Source organism: Python bivittatus, unplaced genomic scaffold, assembly GCF_059951505.1.
Source record: "Python bivittatus isolate LINGU-HERP-01145 unplaced genomic scaffold, Pbiv_v1 ctg000610_np1212, whole genome shotgun sequence".
NCBI classification, from domain to species: domain Eukaryota; kingdom Metazoa; phylum Chordata; class Lepidosauria; order Squamata; family Pythonidae; genus Python; species Python bivittatus.
The window spans coordinates 1,632,176-1,655,468 of NW_028277088.1; the positions used below are offsets into that span (position 1 = coordinate 1,632,176).

The 23,293-nt window shown below is 52.2% G+C and overlaps 1 protein-coding gene across 4 annotated transcripts; it reads right to left on the minus strand.

Moving 5' to 3' along the window:
- Positions 1-2,398: 2,398 nt before the first annotated feature.
- On the minus strand, positions 2,399-21,610 carry LOC103056254 (D-serine dehydratase-like). 4 transcript variants are annotated; one of them, XM_025170466.2, is made up of 9 exons: positions 21,490-21,610; positions 20,778-20,841; positions 19,105-19,256; positions 17,937-18,217; positions 16,180-16,357; positions 8,731-8,852; positions 6,616-6,805; positions 4,523-4,628; positions 3,928-4,168 (listed from the first exon to the last, which is right to left on the minus strand). In XM_025170466.2, the coding sequence occupies exons 3-9, from the start codon at positions 19,251-19,253 to the stop codon at positions 4,079-4,081; spliced, it is 1,116 nt and encodes a 371-aa protein (XP_025026234.1). In that variant the 5' UTR covers positions 19,254-19,256; positions 20,778-20,841; positions 21,490-21,610; the 3' UTR covers positions 3,928-4,078. The 4 variants fall into 4 exon arrangements, with proteins under 4 accessions (XP_088006457.1, XP_088006458.1, XP_088006459.1 ...); XM_088150331.1 differs by lacking the exon at positions 8,731-8,852 and having other exon boundaries at positions 2,399-4,168; XM_088150332.1 differs by lacking the exon at positions 8,731-8,852 and having other exon boundaries at positions 2,399-4,168; positions 19,105-19,382.
- Between the last annotated feature and the right edge of the window lie 1,683 nt (positions 21,611-23,293).

The following is a 23,293-nucleotide window of genomic DNA, read 5'->3' on the forward strand; positions in this document are numbered from 1 at the left end:
TTTCTTATTTTGCAGTCTGCTATTCAGCTCTCAGATTTCCTGGTGGTCTCCCATCCTACTACCAAGAAAGTCAGACTCTGATTAGCTTTTTCAGGCTCAGCCCCCCAAGATTGACTACCTTCTGGAGCCTCCCTTCAATCTATTGCATTGCATTTTATTATCCTATTGCAGTGTTTCTCAACCTTGGCAACTTTAAGATGTCTGGACTTCGACTCCCAGAATTCCCCAGCCAGCATTCTGGGAGTTGAAGTCCACACATTTTAAAGCATGCTGGCTGGGAGATCCTGGGAGTTGAAGTCCACTCATCTTAAAGCATGCTGGCCAGGGGAGTCTGGGAGTTGAAGTCCACCCATCTTAAAGCATGCTGGTGGGGGGATTCTGGGAGTTGAAGTCCACCCATCTTAAAGCATGCTGGCCGGGGGATGCTGGGAGTTGAAGTCCACTCATCTTAAAGCATGCTGGCCAGGGGAGCCTGGGAGTTGAAGTCCACCCATCTTAAAGCATGCTGGCGGGGGGATTCTGGGAGTTGAAGTCCAGGCCTCTTAAAGTTGCCAAGGTTGAGAAACACTGTCCTATTGGATTATTTTTGTTTTTTTTTATCATCACCTCTTGCACACTGTCCAGAATCTGAATGGGTTGGGGTGGTGCCAACTGTATAAAAAAATAAATGCCATAAAGTAATATAAAATAAGCCCTTAGAAAGGAGACCCTGGAAGAAACCCTTGAAGAGGCCCGACTGCCGTTTGCCAAACGGCCAAAGAATTGATCCGAACCACCAAGAATGCCTCGGAGTCAGAAAGGGGGGAAAAGGGGGATTTGCAATTCCGGCGGCCCAACTCTGGCGGGCCATTTGCAGGGCTTTTAAAGCCTCTGGTCGGGCTGTTTTACCTGCACGCCCCGACTGCACCCCTTCGCGCTGGGGAATTAACACGCGCGTGTTTTTTTCTCCGCAGGATGCCAAGGAGGGAAACAATAGACAGGAGGAGAGAAACTTCAAAGGGGTCGTTGGGGGAGATCAGAGAGGCGGAGAAGGTGCAATCGGCCCCCACCGAGAAGAGGCCCCTGGAATTTTATGGATCCTCTTTTGAAGTCCGAGATGGCCCCGTGAACGCCCTCCCGGCTTTGTTCCTCCTCCCCTCGGCCTAATCCGGAGGGTGCGGAGGGCAGCTGCTCGGAGGGCGCCCGGGCCAGAGATAAGACGCTTCCTCCTGCTCCTTCCGAGAAGCCAGCGTGAGCCCAGGTGACTCACTGCCCAGCGCCCCAAGCCGCCGTGAATTGCAGACAGTAAATTGCAGCCATGGCGCTGAGTGTAGACTCTGTGCATGGAGAAACCCAAATTTTGGGTGTGGGGCAAATCCGTGTAATCCGTTATAGCAGTGCTTCTCAACATCAGCCATTTTAGGATGTGTGGACCTCAGCTCCCAGACTCCCCTGGCCAGCATGCTTTAAGATGGGTGGACTTCACCTCCCAGCATCCCCCAGCCAGCGTGCTTTAAGATGGGTGGACTTCAACTCCCAGTCTCCCCCAGCCAGCATGCTTTAAGATGAGTGGACTTCAACTCCCAGCATCCCCTGGCCAGCATGCTTTAAGATGGGTGGATGTCAACTCCCAGCATCCCCTGGCCAGCATGCTTTAAGATGGGTGGACTTCAACTCCCAGACTCCCCTGGCCAGCATGCTTTAAGATGGGTGGACTTCAGCTCCCAGACTCCCCTGGCCAGCATGCTTTAAGGCGGGTGGACTTCAGCTCCCAGAATCCCCTAGCCAGCATGCTTTAAGGCGGGTGGACTTCAACTCCCAGACTCCCCTGGCCAGCATGCTTTAAGTTGGGTGGACTTCAACTCTCAGCATCCCCTGGCCAGCATGCTTTAAGATGGGTGGACGTCAACTCCCAGTCTCCCCCAGCCAGCATGCTTTAAGATGGGTGGACTTCAACTCCCAGAATCCCCTGGCCAGCATGCTGGCTGGAGGATTCTGGGAGTTGAGGTCCACACATCTTAAAGTTGCTGAGGTTGAGAAACACTGTGTTAGCTTAAAGCTTAAGAATGATTCTTAGGACCTGTTTTTAAAGTGAACTAATGCATCTTATAATTTCATAAGTAATTAATAATATATTGGAAAACTAATCTCCATGACATTTTAGATGTTATTATTTGTCCCTTACTACCCCTTTATTCTGTTTATATTTCTTTTACCTCTCCTTGTCTATATTCTTTCTTTAAAATGTTTAATTAAAAAAAGGATCTCTGTCTTCTTGTAATTCTTCTGGCCTCCCATTCTTCTCAAAGTTGAAAAGAAAGAAATCCAAGGTGGAGGGCTTAAAGAGCATAAAAAGAGTGTTGTTTTTTTCTGAGCACAGCTGGTATTTAAAAGTGATTTTGCCCACTGACAGCCGAGCGAATCCAAATCGAAGCTTTATTCGTGAGGTTTTCTTTAAACAGCATGAATGGAAATGCAAGCGTGAGCTAAAGCAAAATTAAAGAATAAAACAGTTCAAATATAGCTTGAAACCTTTTAGGACCTGGTCTGCATGCTCCCCTCTGAAACAGGATACCAGGAGGTTATTTTTATTTTCTAGAAATTTGCAACTAGAAACCCACTACTACCATATTAAAAAAGAAAGAAAAAAACTTTCAGCAGTGTTTGCTTCAATCAGATTGACTACCCCATTTTTTTTTTTTAACTTCAATCAGGGGCCCAGGAAGAAACCCACCGCAAGATGATGTTTGTGATGTTGCTCCTCTTGAATTCTGCATCCGGTTTGACCCCCACGTCTCAGGTGGGACTTTGTGGAGCCAGAGAACATTAAGAAAAGGGCCCCCAAGATGATCGGGGGCCCGAGTGCCTTTGAGGACAAGGAAACGATGCTCACGAAGAGATGCGAGTAAGGTTTATGAAGCCGTGCATGTAAAGAAAGGGTGAATAGCGGGGGGTCCAGAGAGACGAGGTCAAAAAAGTCAAGATGCATATACTATAAAAAGCAGGCTGGGGTTTAGATGCAGGGTTGGGGTCACCATCTTGACTTTTCTGACCCCCCTGTCTAGGGAAAAGATTTTTCTCCTCCTATAACATTAGAATCAGAAGCCACCCAATCGGTGGAAGATGTTGAAATCCGTAGATTTCCAGCTGACGAGAGGAGGTTTTTCTCAACCATTTGAGCAATTACCTGTGGAACCCGCTGCCACAAGACGTGGGCTCGGCTGCCAGGCGAAATGGCTGCCAGCGGGGGCCGGGCCAGTTCCCGGCAGCCCGATCTCCCCTCTGTGCCTCAATGCTTAGGGGCTGCCTTGAGGTGGGGGGGCAGCCTGAATATTGGGGTCACAGGAGTGACAATGAAAGAGAGGGGCGTCCTCAGGGGGGTGTCCAATCTGCAAGAGGGCTGGCGTGGCATCATGACTGAAGCTCCGCCCCCTTTTTTGGGACCCCCCCTTGCAGTTTTTTGCCTAGGAGGGCTGCCTCAGTTTCCAACCTGCGGGGTGTCTCAATGCATCTGGCAGTCCACAACGTGAAACAAAGGCTGGCGTGACAGTTTTGGAAAATGCAAAGGATTTAAACTGGATTTGAGACCACGCTGGATCAGGCAGAAGCCCGTCTAGCCAGCATTCATCGCACGTGGTGGACTCCCCTAACCCTAATCCTCCACTTCGTCCAAAGAGGGGGCCTCCTTCCTCTATGACTTTACACACATTTCAGTAAACCGGATGCAATCCGTACTGGCAGATGGATCTCTCTTTTCCCAAATAGAATTTTTTTGCAGACTGAGGCTTGGCAAGTCTTTATAAGCAGCCATTTATGGCTTGGCGTGAACTGGCTCTCCAAGGACTGTTCAGCCGCCCGTGGTCTCCCAGCCCGACACAGAATAGCAACAGAGTGGATTTTACACACATTGTGCGGCTACGTCCCCAGTTCAGACCTTGCTAAGCTCAGCCCTGCCAGCTACAGGCATTCCTGCGCCATCTGCAGGAGGGTGAAAGGTCTGGGGTGGGAACGATTGTGGGCATCGATTGAGCATCAGGAGAACATCTACGGAGGCAAAAGAGCAAGGGGTCCTCCTGCAGGTCTTCTTTATCGTGTCTTTTTACCAGCCTCGGACCGGCTTCCACGTCTCCACCACACGGCCCCCGCTGTGGATGAAGAAGAGAGGGTGCATAGCGGCCGTGGCGCACGCCTATCGTTTTTGCAGAGGGTCGGTCCCGAAGTTATGCAAAGCGAAGAGAAAGAGAGAAAAATGACACAGTTGGAAACATGGTCTGACAAACACACTTTCCCAAGTCAAAAAAAGGCCCAGCAGATGCCTTCCCACAACATGAAAAACCTGCCAAGGGTTAACCTTGGTGAGGGCTTTTTGTGACTGAGTGTCATGTGAACACTGCCAGATTAGTCACTTAAGGTTCTGGGCGTTGTGCAAACCAGAAAATGGGAGATTCAGAATCCAGGATAAATGGGTTGTGTGAATGCAGCTTCTGAAGATGCCAGGGGCAAACCTGCATGGATGGGTCTGTTCGTTTCTAGCCAGACTTACGTGATAAGGAACCAGCGCCAGCAGGCTGCCCAGAGGGAACTTGGGAAAATCCAGCTTCCCGGTGATGGGTTCGATTTTTCCGTGCTCCTGAGTCATCCCCACCAATCTGCGAAGGAAGATCAGGAGCCGTGGGTTTCCTTCTGGATATGATACCCGCCTTACCAGCACCTCGGCGCCTTCTTCCAAAGCCGCCTTTCTGAAGCCTTGCCAGCCCCACGCCAGCCGTTCTGGTTCTCCTCCAAAACTGCCAGGCCGGATGCCCCCAAGGCTGTGAGGGTCCATTTAAGGGGCTGAGCCTGGAACGGCAACTTGGCTGCCGAACGGGAGTGGCCTGGCAACTCCAGCAATGCCATTCTTGGCCCCTTCTCGGTGATCCCTCCCAGCCCCGGCCCACAGGAGCATCACAGGGATAAAGGCAATTTTCTCACGATGCTCTTCGTCAGCCCAGGGGGACGCCTGGCAGCTACCTTCACAAGGCACGTCAAGCTTGGTGAATTTTAATCCTTGTGTTTTGGCTCACTGCCTCAGGGAGATCTGGAAGCAGGGTTCATTTGGCCCCCACGTCAAGGGTGCTGTGCGAAGGTAGCTGCTGGGAAAAGATCTGGTTTCAGATCTTGGAGAAAGCTGCTTGTGGGGTAGGGGGTGCCAAGGGATCAATGGATCTGGGATCGATGGCAGGAAACTTCTGAATCGACCCACCTAGAGAAGCCAGTGCTTAAAACGTTGAACTAGGAACGGGGAGACCCGGGTTCCAGTGCCCCCTCAACCATGGAAGCTCCTGGGGGACTTTGGACAAGTTGTGGGTAGCCCCAGAGTCAGCGTGGGTAGAAGTGAAGGCGCTGGACTTGGAGCAGGGAGACCCTGCACCCCACCGCCACTGGAGACTTTGGCCCAGTCCCCCTCTCTCCAACCAGTCTACCCAACAGGGTTGTCGTTATAGAAGAAAAATTGGCAGAGCGAGAACGACCCAACAGGGTTGCTGTTCTTGTAGGGGAAAAGTTGAGGAAGGAGGGCCTTGAGACAAGGGGGGATGTCAGGACTTCTTGGTGGTGACCCCACCTGATCTCTGGAAGTAAAGGGGGACCCAACCCTCCTTGCTTTTAGGAAGAAGCTGAAGGGGTCCCGTTACTGTTCCAGCGAATCTTTGGCCTGTGGCTCTGTTTGGCATCACAGTTACTTGAATGTTATTAGTATTTTGATTTTGTTAAAAAAATGTATTATATTTTTAATTATGCATCTATATGGATTGGGGCAGCCTATAAATACTATTTAGATAGACAGATAATGAGATAGATAGAGAGATAGGGAGATAGATAGACAGACAGACAGATAATAGATAGATAGGGAGACAGATAAATGATAGATTGATTTATAGGTAGATAACATGATTGATAGATACAGAGATAGGTAATAGATAAAGTTGGATAAAAGAGATAGGCAATAGTTAACAGCTACATGACTGAGAGATAGATAAATTGATTAGATAAAGAGTTATTTAATAAAGATAGATAGATAAGAGATGATAGAAAATAGAAAGATGATAGACAGACAGACAGATATGGGAGGGAGGGAGGGAGGGAGGGAGATGGATGGATGGATGGATGGATGGATGGATGGATGGATGGATGGATGGATAGATAGATAGATAGATAGATAGATAGATAGATAGATAGATAGATGGATAGAGACAGACGGATGGATGGATGGATGGATGGATGGATGGATGGATGGATGCAGACAGACAGACAGACAGACTGATAGATTAGCTATAGATAAGATGTAACCAATAAATTAATCATGGATCTGCAGGCTCAACTCACTGGATGCCTGTTCCACACATCACCCCCTCTCAGAAGACCAGGCCTTCCGGGTCCTGATGCTCTCCAGATACAGCGTGATGCTGACAACGCCTCTCACCCTCCATGGCTGCCTGGGGTGGATGATGGAACCACAGCCCCACACACCAGATGACCCCAGGCCAGGGAGATGCCCAAAGGGGACAGCGCTGGGCACTTGTGGGAAGCCAACCTCGTTGGAGGGGAGAGCTGAGAGGGGTAGGGAGGAGGAACCACCTGGGACACGAAGGTCCTTACTTGAGGTCCGGATGGCCTTCCACCAGGGCGTAGCCTGTTGGGAGCTGGCCCAGGCTGTGGAGACTCAAGCCGGTCCACCCGCAGTCGACCAGCAACTGGTTGCGGTGCGGATAGTGGCCGATCACGCGTGTCAGGACCCGGACGGCCACATCCCCCAGCTGGCAGGATCCGATCATCATCTGCTGGACATCTGGAAGGGAAAGAGATGGGACGGTCCAGCCATCAGTTAGGGGATTCCCCTTTCCCATGCAGGACTGGGGGGGCATGGCCTCCCCCCCACTGAAGGAAAATGGAAAGGGGAAGCCGTGAGTGGTGGGTCCAGGGCTGGGGAGACCAAGTTTGCTCTCAGACAGGGTCTTTGGGCTAGTCGTGGTCTTCCATCCAGCCTACCTCACAGCGTTGCTGTTGTGGAGAGGACGGGAGGAGGGAAGGCTCAGCAGGCTGCCTTGAAGTCTTGGCAAAAGGGCAGAACTGATGTAGCAAGAACAAGAAGGACAATGCGCCGGGGAGATCCTCTCACTCCAGTGCTTCTGAACCTTGGCCACTTGAAGATGTGTGGACTTCAACTCCCAGAATTCCCCAGCCAGCTTGCTAGCTGGGGAATTCTGGGAGTTGAAGTCCACACATCTTCAAGTGGCCAAGGTTCAGAAGCATGGGTTTCGCTAGTAAAAGGGGGCAAAGGAGTCAGGACTGAGGGGAACTGGGTTCAAATCACCCCTCCCCTTTGATCACGGAGCACACTGGATGAGTTCGGACGAACCACTTCTTCTCTCTCAGCTGAACCTACCTTGCAGGGTTGTTCTTAAGGGAATAAATTGACATTGCCTTTTGGTCTCAAGTGCAATAGAAATATATATCTCTATCTCTATCTCTATCTCTATCTCTATCTCTATCTCTATCTCTCTATCTATCTATCTATCTATCTATCTATCTATCTGTCAAGTGCAATAGAAATATTATATATATATCTACATATCTATATATATATCTCGTGCAATAGAAATATTATCTATCTATCTATCTATCTATCTATCTATCTATCTATCTATCTATCTATCTATTTATTTCAAGTGCAATAGAAATATTATATATATATCTACATATCTATATATATATCTCGTGCAATAGAAATATTATCTATCTATCTATCTATCTATCTATCTATCTATCTATCTATCTATCTATCTATCTATCTATTTCAAGTGCAATAGAAATATTATATATATATCTACATATCTATATATATATATCTCAAGTGCAATAGAAATATTATATATATATCTACATATCTATATATATATCTCGTGCAATAGAAATATTATCTATCTATCTATCTATCTATCTATCTATCTATCTATCTATCTATTTCAAGTGCAATAGAAATATTATATATATATCTACATATCTATATATATATATCTCAAGTGCAATAGAAATATTATCTATCTATCTATCTATCTATCTATCTATCTATCTATCTATCTATCTATCTATCTATTTCAAGTGCAATAGAAATATTATATATATATCTACATATCTATATATATATATCTCAAGTGCAATAGATATATATATATATATATATATATCTCTATATATATATATCTATATAATATTTCGTATATACTATATAAATATATATGAAAGGGGATGGTAGAGATGGGCCACCCTTCGGCTCGGAAGCTGCAAAGCCTCTTTCTGGCGGCACGGACGAAGGGCAGCACATTCCTAACAAAAACCGGCAGGATTTTCATTGTCATTGTTCCCCCTTATTTTTTGGCACGGACTTTCTTCTATTTGGGACGGTCTTTGGCACAACGCCTGAGGTGGGGAGGCCGACACGTGGAAAGGGTCAGGTCGGCTACAGAGCAGAGCGAGCGTATCCGTTTGGGCTGGAAATGCCTGCCGAGCGAACCCAGGAGGGCACCCAGCCCCACAGACGGGGTAGGAGAGGTCAGCTAGATGGCCCCACGGCTGAGGGGAGCATTCGCCGTCTCGAGGGCCCCACCGGGCCCTGCGGGACCCCTTGAGGTCCACAAGGAGGCCAAGGCCCGTTTCGGAAAGGGGCTGGGGGGGTCCGAAGGGGTGAACCTCGGCTGCTCTCCTCCAGCTTACCATAAAAGATGTAGTTCCCGGGATGAAGTTCGCCGAGTTTGCCCATCTCGGGCACTGGGTGGCTGCAAGAGGGCGTGGAGCCGATGCCGGCCACCGGGCAGGGCAGCCCGGCTCCCTGCAGCCTGGGGACGGGGAAGAGGGAATCAGAACGGGTGCTCTTATTGCAGGTAGAAAGCCAAGGAAAACACAGCGTTTACCCAGGTTGGTAAAAAGCCCAAGAATCGCGCCTCTGTGCCATCTGTACTGCAAGAAGTCACTGAATGTTGGCAATATGATCACGGGGGATCCCGTGGGACACGATTTATTTATTTAATTGATTTATAAGCCACCACCCCAATCTCTGAAGCAACTCTAAGTGATGTAGGTGCATTGAAACTGTTAGAAGAAACAAATGAAACAAAAGAAAACACACCCCCTGAAAATCAACATTAAATATTATAAATGTCTGTTCCCACCTTTCCAGGTTTTTTTCATAGGTTATTTGGGGGCAGAATGGAGCTTTAATTATTTGCCCCATAGGCTCTGCAGAAAAGAAGCACCGAAGCACCAACATTTGTAGTGAGTGTATTTGTCTCTGCGGGAGGCTAGTCCTCAGTGAGGTCCGTTCTCAATGAAGTTGCCAATGGGTGCCTCTACTGTCTCAGATGGGGGTGGAAGGATTCTGGGAACAACCGGAGGGGACTCTTTCTTATCTTTACTCATGGATCTCCTGCAGGGAGGAATTTGCACTGCCTTTGCTCCTCCTCGGGGCTGCAGGTCCAGGGGGCTTTAGAAAATCAGCCCCCTCCCCTGGGAAGGAAAAGCCTGCTTGCCCGGGAAAACCACACGAGCTTGACCTGAATTCCAGCCTTGCCAGAAAACATCTGACACACCCTTCGAGGCAGGAGACCAGGCAGAGAGAGAGCAGCTGCACTTCGGCCATAACAACGCACAGCCCTGCGGGAGTCACTGGAGCCTTAAACATTCGATGACAGAGAGGCAGACACAGGGCGGCCTGCCTTGGCTTGAGAATATAACAGGCCAAGGGTGTTGCTCCCTCCCTCCTCTCCCTCCCTCCCTCCTCTCTCCTTCCTCCCTCCCTCCCTCCTCCTCTCTCCTCCCTCCCTCCCTCCTCCTCTCCTTCCTTCCTTTTTTTCCCGCACCTTCTGTTCCCCCTCCCTCGATGTTCAGCTACCTTGAATCCCATTGTCTAATAAACTAGGTCTGCCCCACAACTGCTTTGCCAGCAAAGGTCCTCCCCCCCGCTCCTGCAACTCCCCTGCAAGGAAGCCCCCCACCGCTGCAGCACCCCAGCCTTTTCCCCTCCCCTCCCCTCCAGAAGCCTCGGGGGGCCCTGCATGGTGCCTGAGCGTTTTGCAAAGCCAGTGTAAGAACCGCGGTCCTCAGTTCCCAAGGAAAGCAACTCCCGTTGAAACCAAGGCAAGTTCAAAGGAAAGTTCGTTTATTGGAGAAGCAGGGCACAGCTCTGAAGCATTGCTGGGACTGAGTCCCGCGCGCGCCAAAACTCAACTTTACCCCATTCCCATCTCACCCCCCGCCTTCTGTCTCTGAGTCTCTGCGCACGCCACCGGGTCTCACGCTGGTACGGCCTTGGGCATTCCTGAGCGCCAGATAACCGCCCAACCTCCCCCCCATCACTGTAATGGCAGAAACGAAGCAAGCAAGCTAGCAGGGTGATTGATTGATTGATTGATTGATTGATTGATTGATTGCGTGGATTCTAACATGCCGCCCCCCTGGAGAGAAGGCTCACTTTGGTCTTCATGGACGGAGACCTGTAGAGGGATTAGATAGAACTAAAACAAGTTTACATTTTTACAGCATGAATGCAACTGTCATTTTGGTTTGTTAGGGTATTTCTTATAAAAGTCTTTAAGCAACTGTGGTGCTCTCACATGTTTCTTTGCAACCCTGAGACTTGGGGAAATGCTTCAGCTGAATGAGGAACTGTCCTTCTCCTCTGCGTCTTCTCGCATCTAAAATCTCTTTGACTTCAAAATGCTGTTCATCCTCGGAGGATTCACTCTCCGCCATCCATGGGGCTCGAGGCGGTCCCTCTGCTCCCGGAGCAGCTGTTCCTCTCCTTTCCGGCTTGGGACCCTTCGCAGACCTCCCCGCCTGCCTGCTTCCCGGGGCAGCCCGCGGGAGTTGATTTTGCGGGCAATTCCCCGCACGGCGCCCCTCTCCTCCGCACGTGGAACAGAAGCGCTTCGCCAAACGCCTCTTTGAAGTCTCTGCCCTGATGCTCACTGGAAGGATTGACCCTGAAGCTCAAGCTCGGATACTTTGGCCACCTAAGGCGAAGAGAGGACTCTTTGGAGAAGACCCGATGCTGGGAAGGATGGAAGGCAGAAGGAGAAGGGGGCGGCAGAGGATGAGATGGTTAGATGGCATCACCGAAGCAAGAAGCATGAAACTGAGAAAACCCCGGGAGGCACAGAAGGACAGGAAGGCCTGGCGCGAAATGGTGCAGGGGGTCACGAAGAGTCGGACACGACTTAACGACTGAACAACAACAACAACTCGCTTCTCCACACACATTGCCGCTAGTTCCAAGCGTGGCATGCCGGCACCGATCCGCTCAGGGACTCTGTAATAACCATCTTCAAATGCCAGGCTCCGGGTTCCCCAGTCCACCTGGGGATTCCTCCGCCTTAACCAGGACAGACCCAGCACTAGCGCAAGCTGAGCGATCGGAGCTACTAGGAACCGTATAGTCTCTTTATGAGTCCCAATTCTCATTTCGAGTGCTTCGGTATAAAGTTCGACCGGGCCCCCTCCCACTGGCGACCCATCCAGCTGCGTAAAAACAATCGGGTTTTTTAACTTCTGCACCCTTAGTCCAAGTCCATTCACAAGAACCGGGTTTATAAAGCAACAGGAGCAGCCAGAGTGCAGTAACGCGGTTAGATCCGCCATGTGGCTGGTCTTTAATGCCCGCAGTCTCACCTCAACCATCAGGGGACTCACCGGCAGTAAGTCTTCACGCCCGGGATTGTCCGCCTGCCTCTGGGCATGCTTTAAAGCAGGCGGCTGGAGTTTTCCGCCAGCAAACCGCCTGAACTCCAGCGCAATTCCCGATTGATCCCCTTGTTTAATGTGCTTGATGCTCGACTTGGCTTTCATGATGGCGAAAAGATCCTCGAAGCGCTCCCGCAGCGCACTCGTGAAATCATCAAAGTTTGCTAGCTCCGCGGCCTCCGCCTCGTGCAGTTCCAGGACCCACTCCGCTGCCCGGTCTTCAGGAAAGCCGACACGTAGGCGACTCTCTCCACATCGTTCCGGAATAGGTGGCCACATCTCTCCATGTAAATTCGCACTTGGGTCAGAAAACACGCCAGTTGGCCGGGGTTCCCCCCGAAGTTCTTCAGCCCCCACTGCTGCGGCGGGCCTCTCTTCTCTCTCCTCTTTCTGCCAGGGGGATCTCTCTCCTCCTCCTCCTCCTCCTCCTCCTCCTCCTCCTCCTCCTCCTCACTGGGTAAGGATTCCTCACTCGCCTCCTCGCTGTCCCCTGAAGTTGTGAGGGGATCGGGGTGACAGTGTCGGTCCCGGTCGCCCAGTACCTTCTCCAGCATTCCCTTCAAGGACTTCACGTCGTCCGCCACGGAAGTAATCTGGAGCTCCATCTTACTCATGCGGGCCTCCAGTGCGGCAGCCCAGGGTTCTGGCTCTCCATTTCGACCTGGAGCCCCCCGGGCATCTCCCACGCCCATCGATTTCTTTCTTGAGGACGAGGCAGTATCATATTTTGGCGCTTCTCCGGTCTCTTGGAATCGAGACCGGCGTCTGCCCTTGCCCCTGCCCCGCCGCCGTCCCGTCATCTCTGGTCGACGCAAATCCACCCGACTTTCCTTGGCAACGTTCGTTCCGGCTAAAATCCAAACGTCAGTTCCAGCAATATGTAAGAACCGCGGTCCTCAGTTCCCAAGGAAAGCAACTCCCGTTGAAACCAAGGCAGGTTCAAAGGAAAGTTCGTTTATTGGAGAAGCAGGGCACAGCTCTGAAGCATTGCTGGGACTGAGTCCCGTGCGCGCCAAAACTCAATTTTACCCCAGTCCCATCTCCCCACCCCCGTCTTTGTGCACGCCACCGGTTCTCTCCGGGTCTCACGCTGGTACGGCCTTGGGCATTCCTGAGAGCCAGATAACCGTCCATCTGCGCCTAATGCCCAACCGCCCACCCTTCCCGCCCCATCACTGTCATGGCAGAAACGAAGCAAGCAAGCTAGCAGGGCGATTGATTGATTGATTGATTGATTGATTGATTGCACAGAGTCTGACAGCCAGCCTCGCGGGGCGCAGACGCTCAAGGGGGCCGAGGCTGGGTGAATACCCAAGGAAGCGGAGGGGGAAGAGACGCCTGAGCGCGGGCACCCTGGCTGAGGGCGCTGGGGGGATCCTGTGGGCCAGCTGGGGTCAAGTGGAGGCGGGGCAGCCCCCATTGGGGTCCCTGTCCTGAGCACGGGCTGGACTAGAGGGCCTCAAGGAACCCAAGGAGGCAACATTATTCTCTTCTTTTTTGGGAGGCGGGGGAAAGGAAAAAAGCTGAGAAAGCCCCCCCCCCACTCGCAGCTTGCCAACTCCCTTTGGGGTGGCTGTTTATGACCCCCTTTGCTTCTTCCAATTTGCTTCCTCCCTCCCCTCCCCTTCCAATTTGCTCCTCCCTCCCCTTCCCTTCTTTGGCGGCCAAGCTCTAAAACCTCTGCCCCTTTCTTCCCTATGAGGTGCCAATCCCTCCCTGGCTTTGTCTGAGCCCAGCGGGCAGAAGGGGGGCTCTGCAAAGCGGAGCGGGGGGGGGGAGGGAGACGTCGCTAAAGGCCACTAAACACCACCTGGACCCGGCCGGCCGGAGCTTTGAACAGGCAACTTCAAAGGCACATCAGCTCACCTGAAATCCTGGGAAAAACTGGGGGTGGGGAGGCGGGGGGGGTGGAGTGCGGAGAAGTCCTGGGAATAAATACCTCGGCCCTCAGTTCAGCCAACCCTCTAACATTTACACTGGGCAATAAAATTGAGCCGAGGAGCAACTTTTACAGCCTTTTAACTGGAATTGAGCATCCAGACCAGATGTTTGCAGATGACTGTTAGCCTGTTAGGCCTGGTGGGTGGTGGGTTTGGGGATCAAGCGAGATGCAGTTTTGCGAGAGAAAAGATGTAATGCAGGGATAAAAAATGTTGCAGCCCAAAGATGCGGAGAAGGGAAGAGGGGAAAACTGGCCCTGAGTTAGAATCAGGCGGTGGATCCTCCATAGGGAGAGGCAGACTATCTTTAGAAACAGCACAGAAAGGCTTTTAAGTCCTGGGTTGGTTCTTGGGCTTCAAGGCGCTGAGATGGATGCTCTGGTGAGATGGAACGGGCTCTTCCTGGACCTCCAGAGGAGAAAAAGAGACTTTTCTCAGTGCCCGCAAGATGGGCCAATTAGGCAGTGTTTCTTAACCTTAGCAACTTTAAGAAGGGTGGACTTCAATTCCCAGAATTCCTCAGCCAGCAATCTGGTAGTTGAAGTCCACCCTTCTTAAAGCATCCTGGCTGGGGAATTCTGGGAGTTGAAGTCCACCGATCTTAAAGCATGCTGGCTCGGGAATTCTGGGAGTTGAAGCCCACTGATCTTAAAGCATGCTGGCTGGGGGATTCTGGGAGTTGAAGTCCACGCACCGTAAAGCATGCTGGCTGGGGAATATGGGAGTTGAAGTCCACCCTTCTTAAAGCATGCTGGCTGGCGGATTCTGGGAGTTGAAGTCCACCCTTCTTAAAGCATGCTGGCTGGGGAATTCTGGGAGTTGAAGTCCACGGATCTTAAAGAATGCTGGCTGGGGGATTCTGGGAGCTGAAGTCCACGCACTGTAAAGCATGCTGGCTGGGGAATATGGGAGTTGAAGTCCACCCTTCTTAAAGCATGCTGGTTGGGGAATTCTGGGAGTTGAAGTCCACACACTGTAAAGCATGCTGGTTGGGGAATTCTGGGAGTTGAAGTCCACGCACCTTCAAGTCGCTGAGGCTGAGAGACAGACACTGATTTAAAGGATCCCTGGATCAAGCGGGGGTTGGAGCAGGTGACCCATCAGGAGCTGCGCTGAGCACGTTCATCATCCTGAACAGGTCATCGTTTTAAAACACTCCCCAGTGACCTCTTACTAAACAGATTTCATGAATCTTCCGCAAGGCGCCTGCGTTTCTCGCCGGGTCCAGGCAAACGGTTCTCAGACCCCGTTCTGGCTCTCGGTTCCCGTGCCCCCCCGGCCCCCTCCTGATAAGGAACTGAGCAATTCCTCCAGCGCGTCAGCCGGACGCCAAATGCAGACGCAGAAAGCCCTTGAAGAAGCCCTGAGAGGCGCTCGGATTGCTCGGGAACCTTTCCCAGAGTTTTTTATTTGTAACCGCAGTTGTTTCTGTGTATGTATTCTTTGCAATTGTTGTACGCCGCCCAGAGTCACCTTGTGTGAGACGGGCGGCTATATAACTACGATAAATAAATAAATAAGTGAGCAAGCAAAGCAATAAATCTTCCTCCAAGGCTTTGGGCACGTGCTGGGGGAGCCCCGAAGGCCCTGACGGCATGACGTTACCGGGGGGGGGGGGGTCGCAAAGAGATCAGGGCGGGTCTGCAGGCCGGCCAGGGCAGCGCAGCGCAGCGCAGCTCCCTCCGGGATCCCTCCAAACCCTTGCGGGGCCAGCTGGTTTCCAGCATGGAAGCGTCCAATTGCACCCCAAAGGAGGGAGCAGCCGCATCATTTCACGCCGAGCCTCCTTCCTGCAACCTTTCGCAAAAGTCTAGTTCTCCTCTGGCTCGGCCTGTCGCTCCCATCAAAGCCGCAGAGTCCCCCAAAGGAAATGCTGTTCGGTTGCTCCTTTCTACCCCGCCCCCCGCCCCCCCACCCCATCTGCCTCACATGTGGGCAGAGAAGAGGCCTGGAACGCATTGCATCCTTGTCTCCTGCCTGCCCATCCTATTTCCTTCTGGCCCCAGGTTGGTGCCACTTCCTGTCTGCAATTAATTTGGCGGCCACAGAAAAATCTGAGAGATTCCCCGCAAGGAGACTGGAAAGCTAAACACGCCCCCCGCCCCCCCGGAGCACCAGAAAGGGTCTGCCTCTGCCAGGGTCAAAAGAGAGCTGCATCTGACTTGGCAGTGGGGAGGAAGCACCCAAATGCTATTAATGCCATGCTCCCCCCCAACACACCCACAGGCCGAGTTTTCAAAACGACGCAATCAGCCGCAAGAAGGCCAGGGGGCAGTTAATTGCTAAGTTTCTAGTTGCAGGAAAGAGAGTTTTGGCTCACTGCAAAACAGAAGGGCCTGCACTTGCCCTCCAAGCCCCGGGAAACCCCCCATGTGCGCAGCCCGGGGGTCGTGGTTTGTGGGGAGCAATGGGGAAATGGACACCTTTGGAGAGCGTGTTTGGGGAACCGTTTAAGGGAGCAGAAGGATGAGAAAGCCGGCATGCTTACTTCTCCATGAACTCCAGGGTCCTCGCAGTGGTGGCCCGGGCAACGGACTGGATTTCAGATACCCCATGGCAACCGTACGAGTTGCCGCAGTGGGCATAGATGCCCGCCAGCTCCGTCGCGCCCTCTGCAATCGCCTTGGCCAGCTGGAGGGCCGCGGGGTCAGAGGGTTTCAGGCCGGCTGGAATAAAGCAGAGAGAGGGAGCGAGTCCCCTACAGTGATTTCCGCGGGGGCCGTTCTCTTCTGCAACCTGGTGCCCTCCAGGGAGACCACACCACGGGCTTTGTAGGGCAGAGCTCCTGGGAGATCGAGGCCAGCACGCAGGGTCCACCCCAGGACTTTAAGACTGCACGGCTACAAGGTGCTGAGGTCTTTAAGAAACGCAAAAATGCTGGGTTCCGGCAAAAGAAACCTCCAGTTTCTGAAGAAGTATATCTTAGAGTTTCTTAAGCTTGGGGAAAGCAAGAGGAGGAGCGGCAGCTGGTTGCAGTCGGGCACTTAAAAAATGCTGGTGGATCACTAGCACCCTACCTCATAAGGATTATTCTGTTGAGTATATAGGGCAGTGTTTTTCAACCTCAGCTCCTTTAAGGTGGGTGGACTTCAACTCCCAGAATTCCCTCAGCCAGGATGCTGGCTGGGGGAATTCTGGGAGTTGAAGTCCACCCACCTTAAAGGAGCTGAGGTTGAAAAACACTGACATATAGGAGGAGGAAAAAGGAAGCAGGATCTCAGATTAAGGAGGAAGAAGAGGGGGAAGGCCAGCAACAGAGCATATAATTCCTCAATATAGGCTCATTTCTTATGTACTGCAGGCAGCTGGACTTCTGGTTAAACGTGCCTTCTCCAACCAGGTGCCCTCTGGTTTGCGAGGACTGCAACACCCCTAATTCCCCACCTGCATCTTAACGAAGTATCCGGTGGCACGGGATAGAGAATGCCAGCTTGCCGACGAGAGACGCAGAGGCATCGGCAGGATCAGTGCGTTTCGTCAGCGGCTGTGACGTCACCACAAACGTGCAAGAGGGGCGGAGCTTGCACCACGGCAGCACGAAGCTGCTTCGGTCGCTCCCCCGCTTGACCCGCCCTGCAGCCCTCTCTGGAAGGTCCCCACTCCACAGCAGCGAATTGCTTCAAGCAGGAAAACCATGTTCGGAGAAGCGTGCTAATTTACTTATTCATGAAATTGCTTTTCACCTAACTTCCTGATGCTAATATTATTTTTCCCCAAGGAGACCAGAGCGGTGACAAGGATATAACCGTCCTTAAGAACAAACCGCTGTTTCAGCAAAACAGTAAGGGTGACCCAAGAACCACCTTTACCTGGAAAATCATTTTCAGTAGTTCGCGGCCCCTGAAGGGTGGGGCAGGCATCTCTCCCCAGGGAAAAAGTTTCATAAGGCAGATACCCCGGGGAGGTCTGCAGGGGGCTGTCCAAAAGGTCAAGAGGGCCGGTGGAAGCGTGCTATCAAGGCTCTGACCCTCTTCTGCACTGCTTGTAAAGAAAAAAATCACAGTTGCCACCTTGACTTTTCAGACACCCTTCTGGATGACCTTGGGGTGCGCCCAAGAAGACACCCTGAAAGTTAGTCCTACCCTTTCTGCCTATTGCCCAAATTTCTGGTTTTTCTACCCCGTTCCAGGTCCTTTCTTTTCCACCCCAGGTGTTTCTAGACCTGGCTGGAGGACTTGGGGGTCCCGGACTGGCAGAGAGGAGGAAGAGGAGGCTAGGGGACACGTCCCGCTGGAGACCAGGTACCTCGTCCATTTTCGCAATCGATCTTCAGCCACACTTTCCAGGCCCTTCCTGTTCGCAGAGGCCTCTCTTTCAGCCGGTCCAGGGCCTGGGGGCCGTCCACCATCACCTGAAACGCGTTCAGCTTTTCGGCCAAGGCGGCACAGTCCTCCACCTTGTCAAAGGGCAGCGGGTACGCGTACAGAATGTCGTCGAAGCCGCCGTTGGCAAAGAAGCGGGCCTCGGCCAGCGTCGAGACCACGATCCTCCGCTGGGTGCCCCCCGTCATGAGGCGCCCGCCTTCCCTGCGAGGGATGCCAAAAGAGGAAGGGTCACGAGGACAGACACCATCGGAGGAAAGAAGCTATCAAGGGAGAGGAAGACGGAGGTGGCCCGGAAGAAAACGTGCAACGGTTCATAAAACCTGAGCTTAGCCCGGGAAAACAGGAAGGGGTGAGCAAGAAACTCAAGATTACCCCACTTTGACTGTCTTTGGTATAAGAGGGAGGGAATAGGATTTCTAGAATCTGTTATGGTACCCTACAACAAGAAAGCAGAGTCTGCAGACCAATGTTTCTCAACCTTAGCAACTTTAAGATGGGTGGACTTCAACTCCCGGAATTCCCCAGCCAGCCATGCTTGCTCTCTGGCAGTTCAAGGGGAGCTCTCTTAATTTTATGCCCCACAGCACCAGCTCTGGCAGGTAGGTTGGAGGAAGAACCAGCTCAAAATCACCCCATTTGCCAACAGGTTGAGTTGGAATGTGAACCCCATAATAGTCTGGCACCGAAGAGGTTGCAACTCCACGGCCTCAAATCCGTTTGCTTCTCAGGGCCCTTGAAATGCTCGCACTAGGAGGACAGTATGTGGAATTGGGGGACCACCTTCACTCCAACCTTGCTCAGCCCAACTGGAACCACGGGGAGCATCAAAGGGTTACACCTCGCTATTCAAAAATTGAAAAACATCGATTTGACTCAGGGACGGGATCGGGCCCCCGCTGATGTACAAAGGCCGTTGCATGTCAAAGCCTTCCAAGGGGTTCCCCAAGTGGATCGCCTTCGAATGGATTCACCAGTCCAACTTTTGCACCGTCCGAGCGTCCCCAAGGGGGCCCCCCGAAAGGAAGCCTAGCGGCGCATCAAAAGAGAGACGTTCCACCAAAGTAGCCGTTCTGGAGAGCGCCACTCACAGCGTCTTGTGGGTCTTCATATGGGGCCTCAGGGCCACCCCCAGGGCTTGGCAACGCTCCCGCATGCGCTGCGCATTCCTCTTCGCCACGTCCAGATCCACCGTGAAGGCTGGAGTCGGCAGTTCCTCCACACGCCGTCCTTCCCACATCTCCTGGACGGGAAAAAAGATGGAAGACCTCGGCTTGGAGCCAGGACCAGGAAGTCGGGAGTCAGGTTAGTGGGATACGCCAGGTTCCCTGCGCCCGGTTAGAGTGATCGGAGAGCAAGCCACAGGATCCTAGAGTTGGAAGAGACCTTTTGGGGTCAGTTAGTCCAACCCCCGCTCAGTCTGGGATCCGCTAGAACAGTGTTTCTCAACCTGGGACCACATGGCCCCTTGGGGGCCCTTGGCTATTTCAAGGGGGCCACAGAGAAAAACATGTAGTGGGGGACCACGGCACATACCAAGGGGGCCACAGAAAAGCAAAGTGTATTTTCCTACCAATACTGTTGTTGACGGCAGAAAACGCACCCACTACTGTCCCACGTCCATATCTGGTAATGGGACCCGGACGGGGGGCCACAGGAGAGATAATGGGACCTGGACGTGGGGGGGGGGGCGGCACAGGAGAAAAACAAGGTTGGAAGGGGGCCAGGGGCAAAAAAAAAAAGGTTGAGAAACACTGCATCACAGCACCTCTGACAGATGATGCCCATCCGGGCTCTGGGGGAAGACGCCCAGGAAGGAGAGTGCCCCCTGTCATGGGGCAGCCTGTTCCATGGGCCCCCAACTCCTACAGACAGGACATCCTTTTGGATGCCTAGCCTGAACCTCCATCCTTAGAATTTAAGCCACCGTTCCAGTCCACTTCCTCCTCTGCGTGGCACCCTGCAGATATCAGAAGACTGCCCACTCATCTCTCCTCCAACTGATCTTGGTTAAAGGATGGGGGCTTGGTTTGCAGCCCCCTCACCGCCTTCGAAGCCTTGCTTGGAATCTGCTTCATTTTGACCCTGCTCTTTCTGAACATCTTTGTGTGTGTCTGTGTGTGTCTGTGGGTGGGTGTGTCTGTGTGCACGCTTGTGTCTGTGTGCGTGCATACACACAATGGGTCTTCTGTGCTTTTGACTTGGAATTCACCAAATGAAACAGTAGCGGTGGACTGAGATCCGCAAATCCTTAAGCACCAGGAAAGGAAGAAAAGTTAATTAACCCAGTAGATTTTTGCTTTTAAGTGCAAGATTGGCTCCAGGGTTGGGGGGTAAAGATAAAGACATGGCCTTATTTCGCCACCTCTACCCTGTTTTGTCTGTTTTAATTGTCTTGCTTTTGTTTCAAATCATTTGCAAACTGATTTGCAAATCAAATAAAAAGAAGTTTGATTTGCAAACTGAGTCGCTGGGAGTTGGCGGCATGTATGTTTCATTCATAATAATAACAACAACATCAATGCAAAACTTAATAATCTGGAGCCTTCTTGGGACCAGCTGAGGGCCAAGGACAAGTACCTTAGCTGCCCCTTTCCTTGCAAATGAGGCTATTCAGCTGCAAAAACACTGCTTTTGCAGGGTTTTTTTTAGCACAGTTCAAGGGCCCCCAGCATTTCACTCTCTGATTTCCCTAACATTTCACCACCCCCCTGCGAGGTAGGACAAAATGGCAGAATTCCAGCTCTCATGAAAGCAGAGGCACCTATAGCCACCGAGGATCCACTGCAGAGCCGGCCGGTGGATGGTGGATATCCCAGGATCAATATCTGCAGAGCAAGAAGGTTATTGATTGGTTAGATTTACGTCCCACGGTGGTGCCTATTCCACTCCTTCTGGCTATTTTGGTTCCCCACAACAACCCTGCGGAGTTGGATTGGTCGAGGGGGTCTGAAGTCCCCCCAGGGAGCTTCTGTGATTGGGGGGGGGACTGGACCCTGGGCCTCCCTGCTTTTAGTCCCAGACTTTATACCCATTGCACTGCACTGATACACACATAAAAAAGACTGAACTCACTTCCCCATGGTAGCCCCCCACTTGACAAAGGATATCCCTTGGATTAAACCAGTGTTTTTCAACCTCGGGCACTTTAAGAGGGGTGGACTTCAACTCCCAGAATTCCCCAGCCAGCAAAGCTGGCTGGGGAATTCTGGGAGTTGAAGTCCACCCCTCTTAAAGTGCCCGAGGTTGAAAAACACTGGATTGAACGGTGCCACCTTTGCAAATGTCTCATCGCCCTCTGGTTCCCGTTTCACGGGTTTTCAGAGCCGGCTTGACTTCCTATTGCCAGCTTAGGGGGCGCCCGGTTGCAGATGCTGCCTCTTGCAAACCGCGCGGACCCTCTCGGGGGACAGAGGAGCCCAAGCCAGGTTTGGATCCCTGCGGGAAAAGACGCAGCGGCTTTGCCCTTTGCTTACCTTGCGGGGCGCTGGAGAAAAGCGCGCAGCGTCTGTCGCTCTGCGCCCGGGCAAAGTCCAGCTGGGAGAGGCGGCCCGGGAGCAGAGGGGCCGGGCAGCCCGAAGGTCTGGGGACTGCAAGTCCCAGCATGCCTAGCCAGCACGGTCGAGGCATTCTGGGAGATGTAGTCTATGGCATCTGGAAGCCGCAGGCTGGAGAAAGCTGCTCGCCCGGGATGGGAGGGAGAGAAGTGTCTATATATTACTGTATACACAAATATAATAATTATAGTAAAAGTCATATACAATATGCATATATATAAACTTGCAAAAATCATATATATTATGCGCATGTATATAAACTTGCAAAAGTTGTCAGCGTGCAAAAATAGAAGGAAAGCAAAAGGCAACGCAAGCCGGGCAGGAGAGAGTTAACAAAGTGGGGTTGCAGGAGGAGGAGCGTTGGGGGCTTTCGCCCGCCCGAGCCATTTCCCCGCCTCGCCGGGACCATAGAACCGCAGAGCTCCTCCGAGGGGAAGGGGAGCAAAGTGCGCCTGCGCGGCGCTGTGATGAATGCTGCGGTTGCCCTGGCTCGCGCGCTGTTTTTTTTCCCCCGCCCCCGACGGGAGACTAGGCCTGCGAACAGCGCCACCTGCCGATGGGAAAGAGGCCAGCGGGGTTCCCGCTGCGGCTGTTTCGGCAGGCGAGCGAGCGATGCGCTGGGAGCGCGTGGGAAGGGGCTTTTTTTGCGGGTTTGGTGCAGCAATAGAGCTGCTCTCGCGCGGGCCTCCGAGCAGCAGCTGGCCGGTGGACGGGAAGGGCGAGCAAGCAGTCCTGAAGGGTGGGGGACAGAGAGCAAGGCGGGCAGCCCACCTCCCAGAGCTGCTGCAGATGCTTTCGGGGTGCAAAAGACTGTACAAGAAACCGCTCACGACCGATTTATTAGATTTATGTCCCAAAAGAGCTCAAGTCACTGTGCCTGCCCTTCCTCTGACTTTTTCCCCCACAGCAACCCTGTGAGGTAGGCTGGAGAGAGGGAGGACGACTGGACAAGGACCCCCAGGGAGTTCTGTGCTGGTGGTGCTTGGAAGGACTAGAACAGCATTCCTCAAACTTGGCAGTTTTAAGACATGTGGACTTCAACTCCCAGAATTCCCCAGCCAGCCATGCTGGCTGGGGAATTCTGGGAGTTGCCCACGTCTTAAAATTGCCAAGTTTGAGGAACACTGGATTAGAGGCTGGGTCTGTAGGCTCCTAGTCCAACACCTTAACCCAGGGCTTCCCAAACCCAGGCATATTACCCAAAATTGGGTAAAAGTAGTTTTATTTTGGGTAACGACACACGAACTCATTACCCTATCACAACAGGGACATTTGAATTGACTTAAAGTGTTTGACCTACATCGGATAAAAAGGACTTTCTGATAAGCGGTTTTGGGCAATGAAGGAAAAAGTTTGGGAGGCGCTGCCTTAACCCCTACACCAATAGCTCTTTTACTGCCACCTCTCCGAGAGAAAATACTGCATCCTGTTCGATCTGGGAAGTTCAGCAGAGCCAAGCCTAGTTGGCTGGGAAGTGTTCTGAGTTCGAGCTGTTCTGACCACCAGATGCTCGCTCCAACCTCACAGGAAGGGTCCTGGCCTCAAAACAGAGGTTGGAATGCTGCGTTCCGAGGTCAGCACACTTCGGGTTAGATTGGCAAGGCCCGTTTCTGGAGACATCACGCTGGCCATCTGAGCAAGACATTTCCCTAAAGTTTCCAACTCAGTGCTTTGCACACCTGTGTTTAGTACTTAGAAGAGAAAGCTGGCTGGGATATTTTAT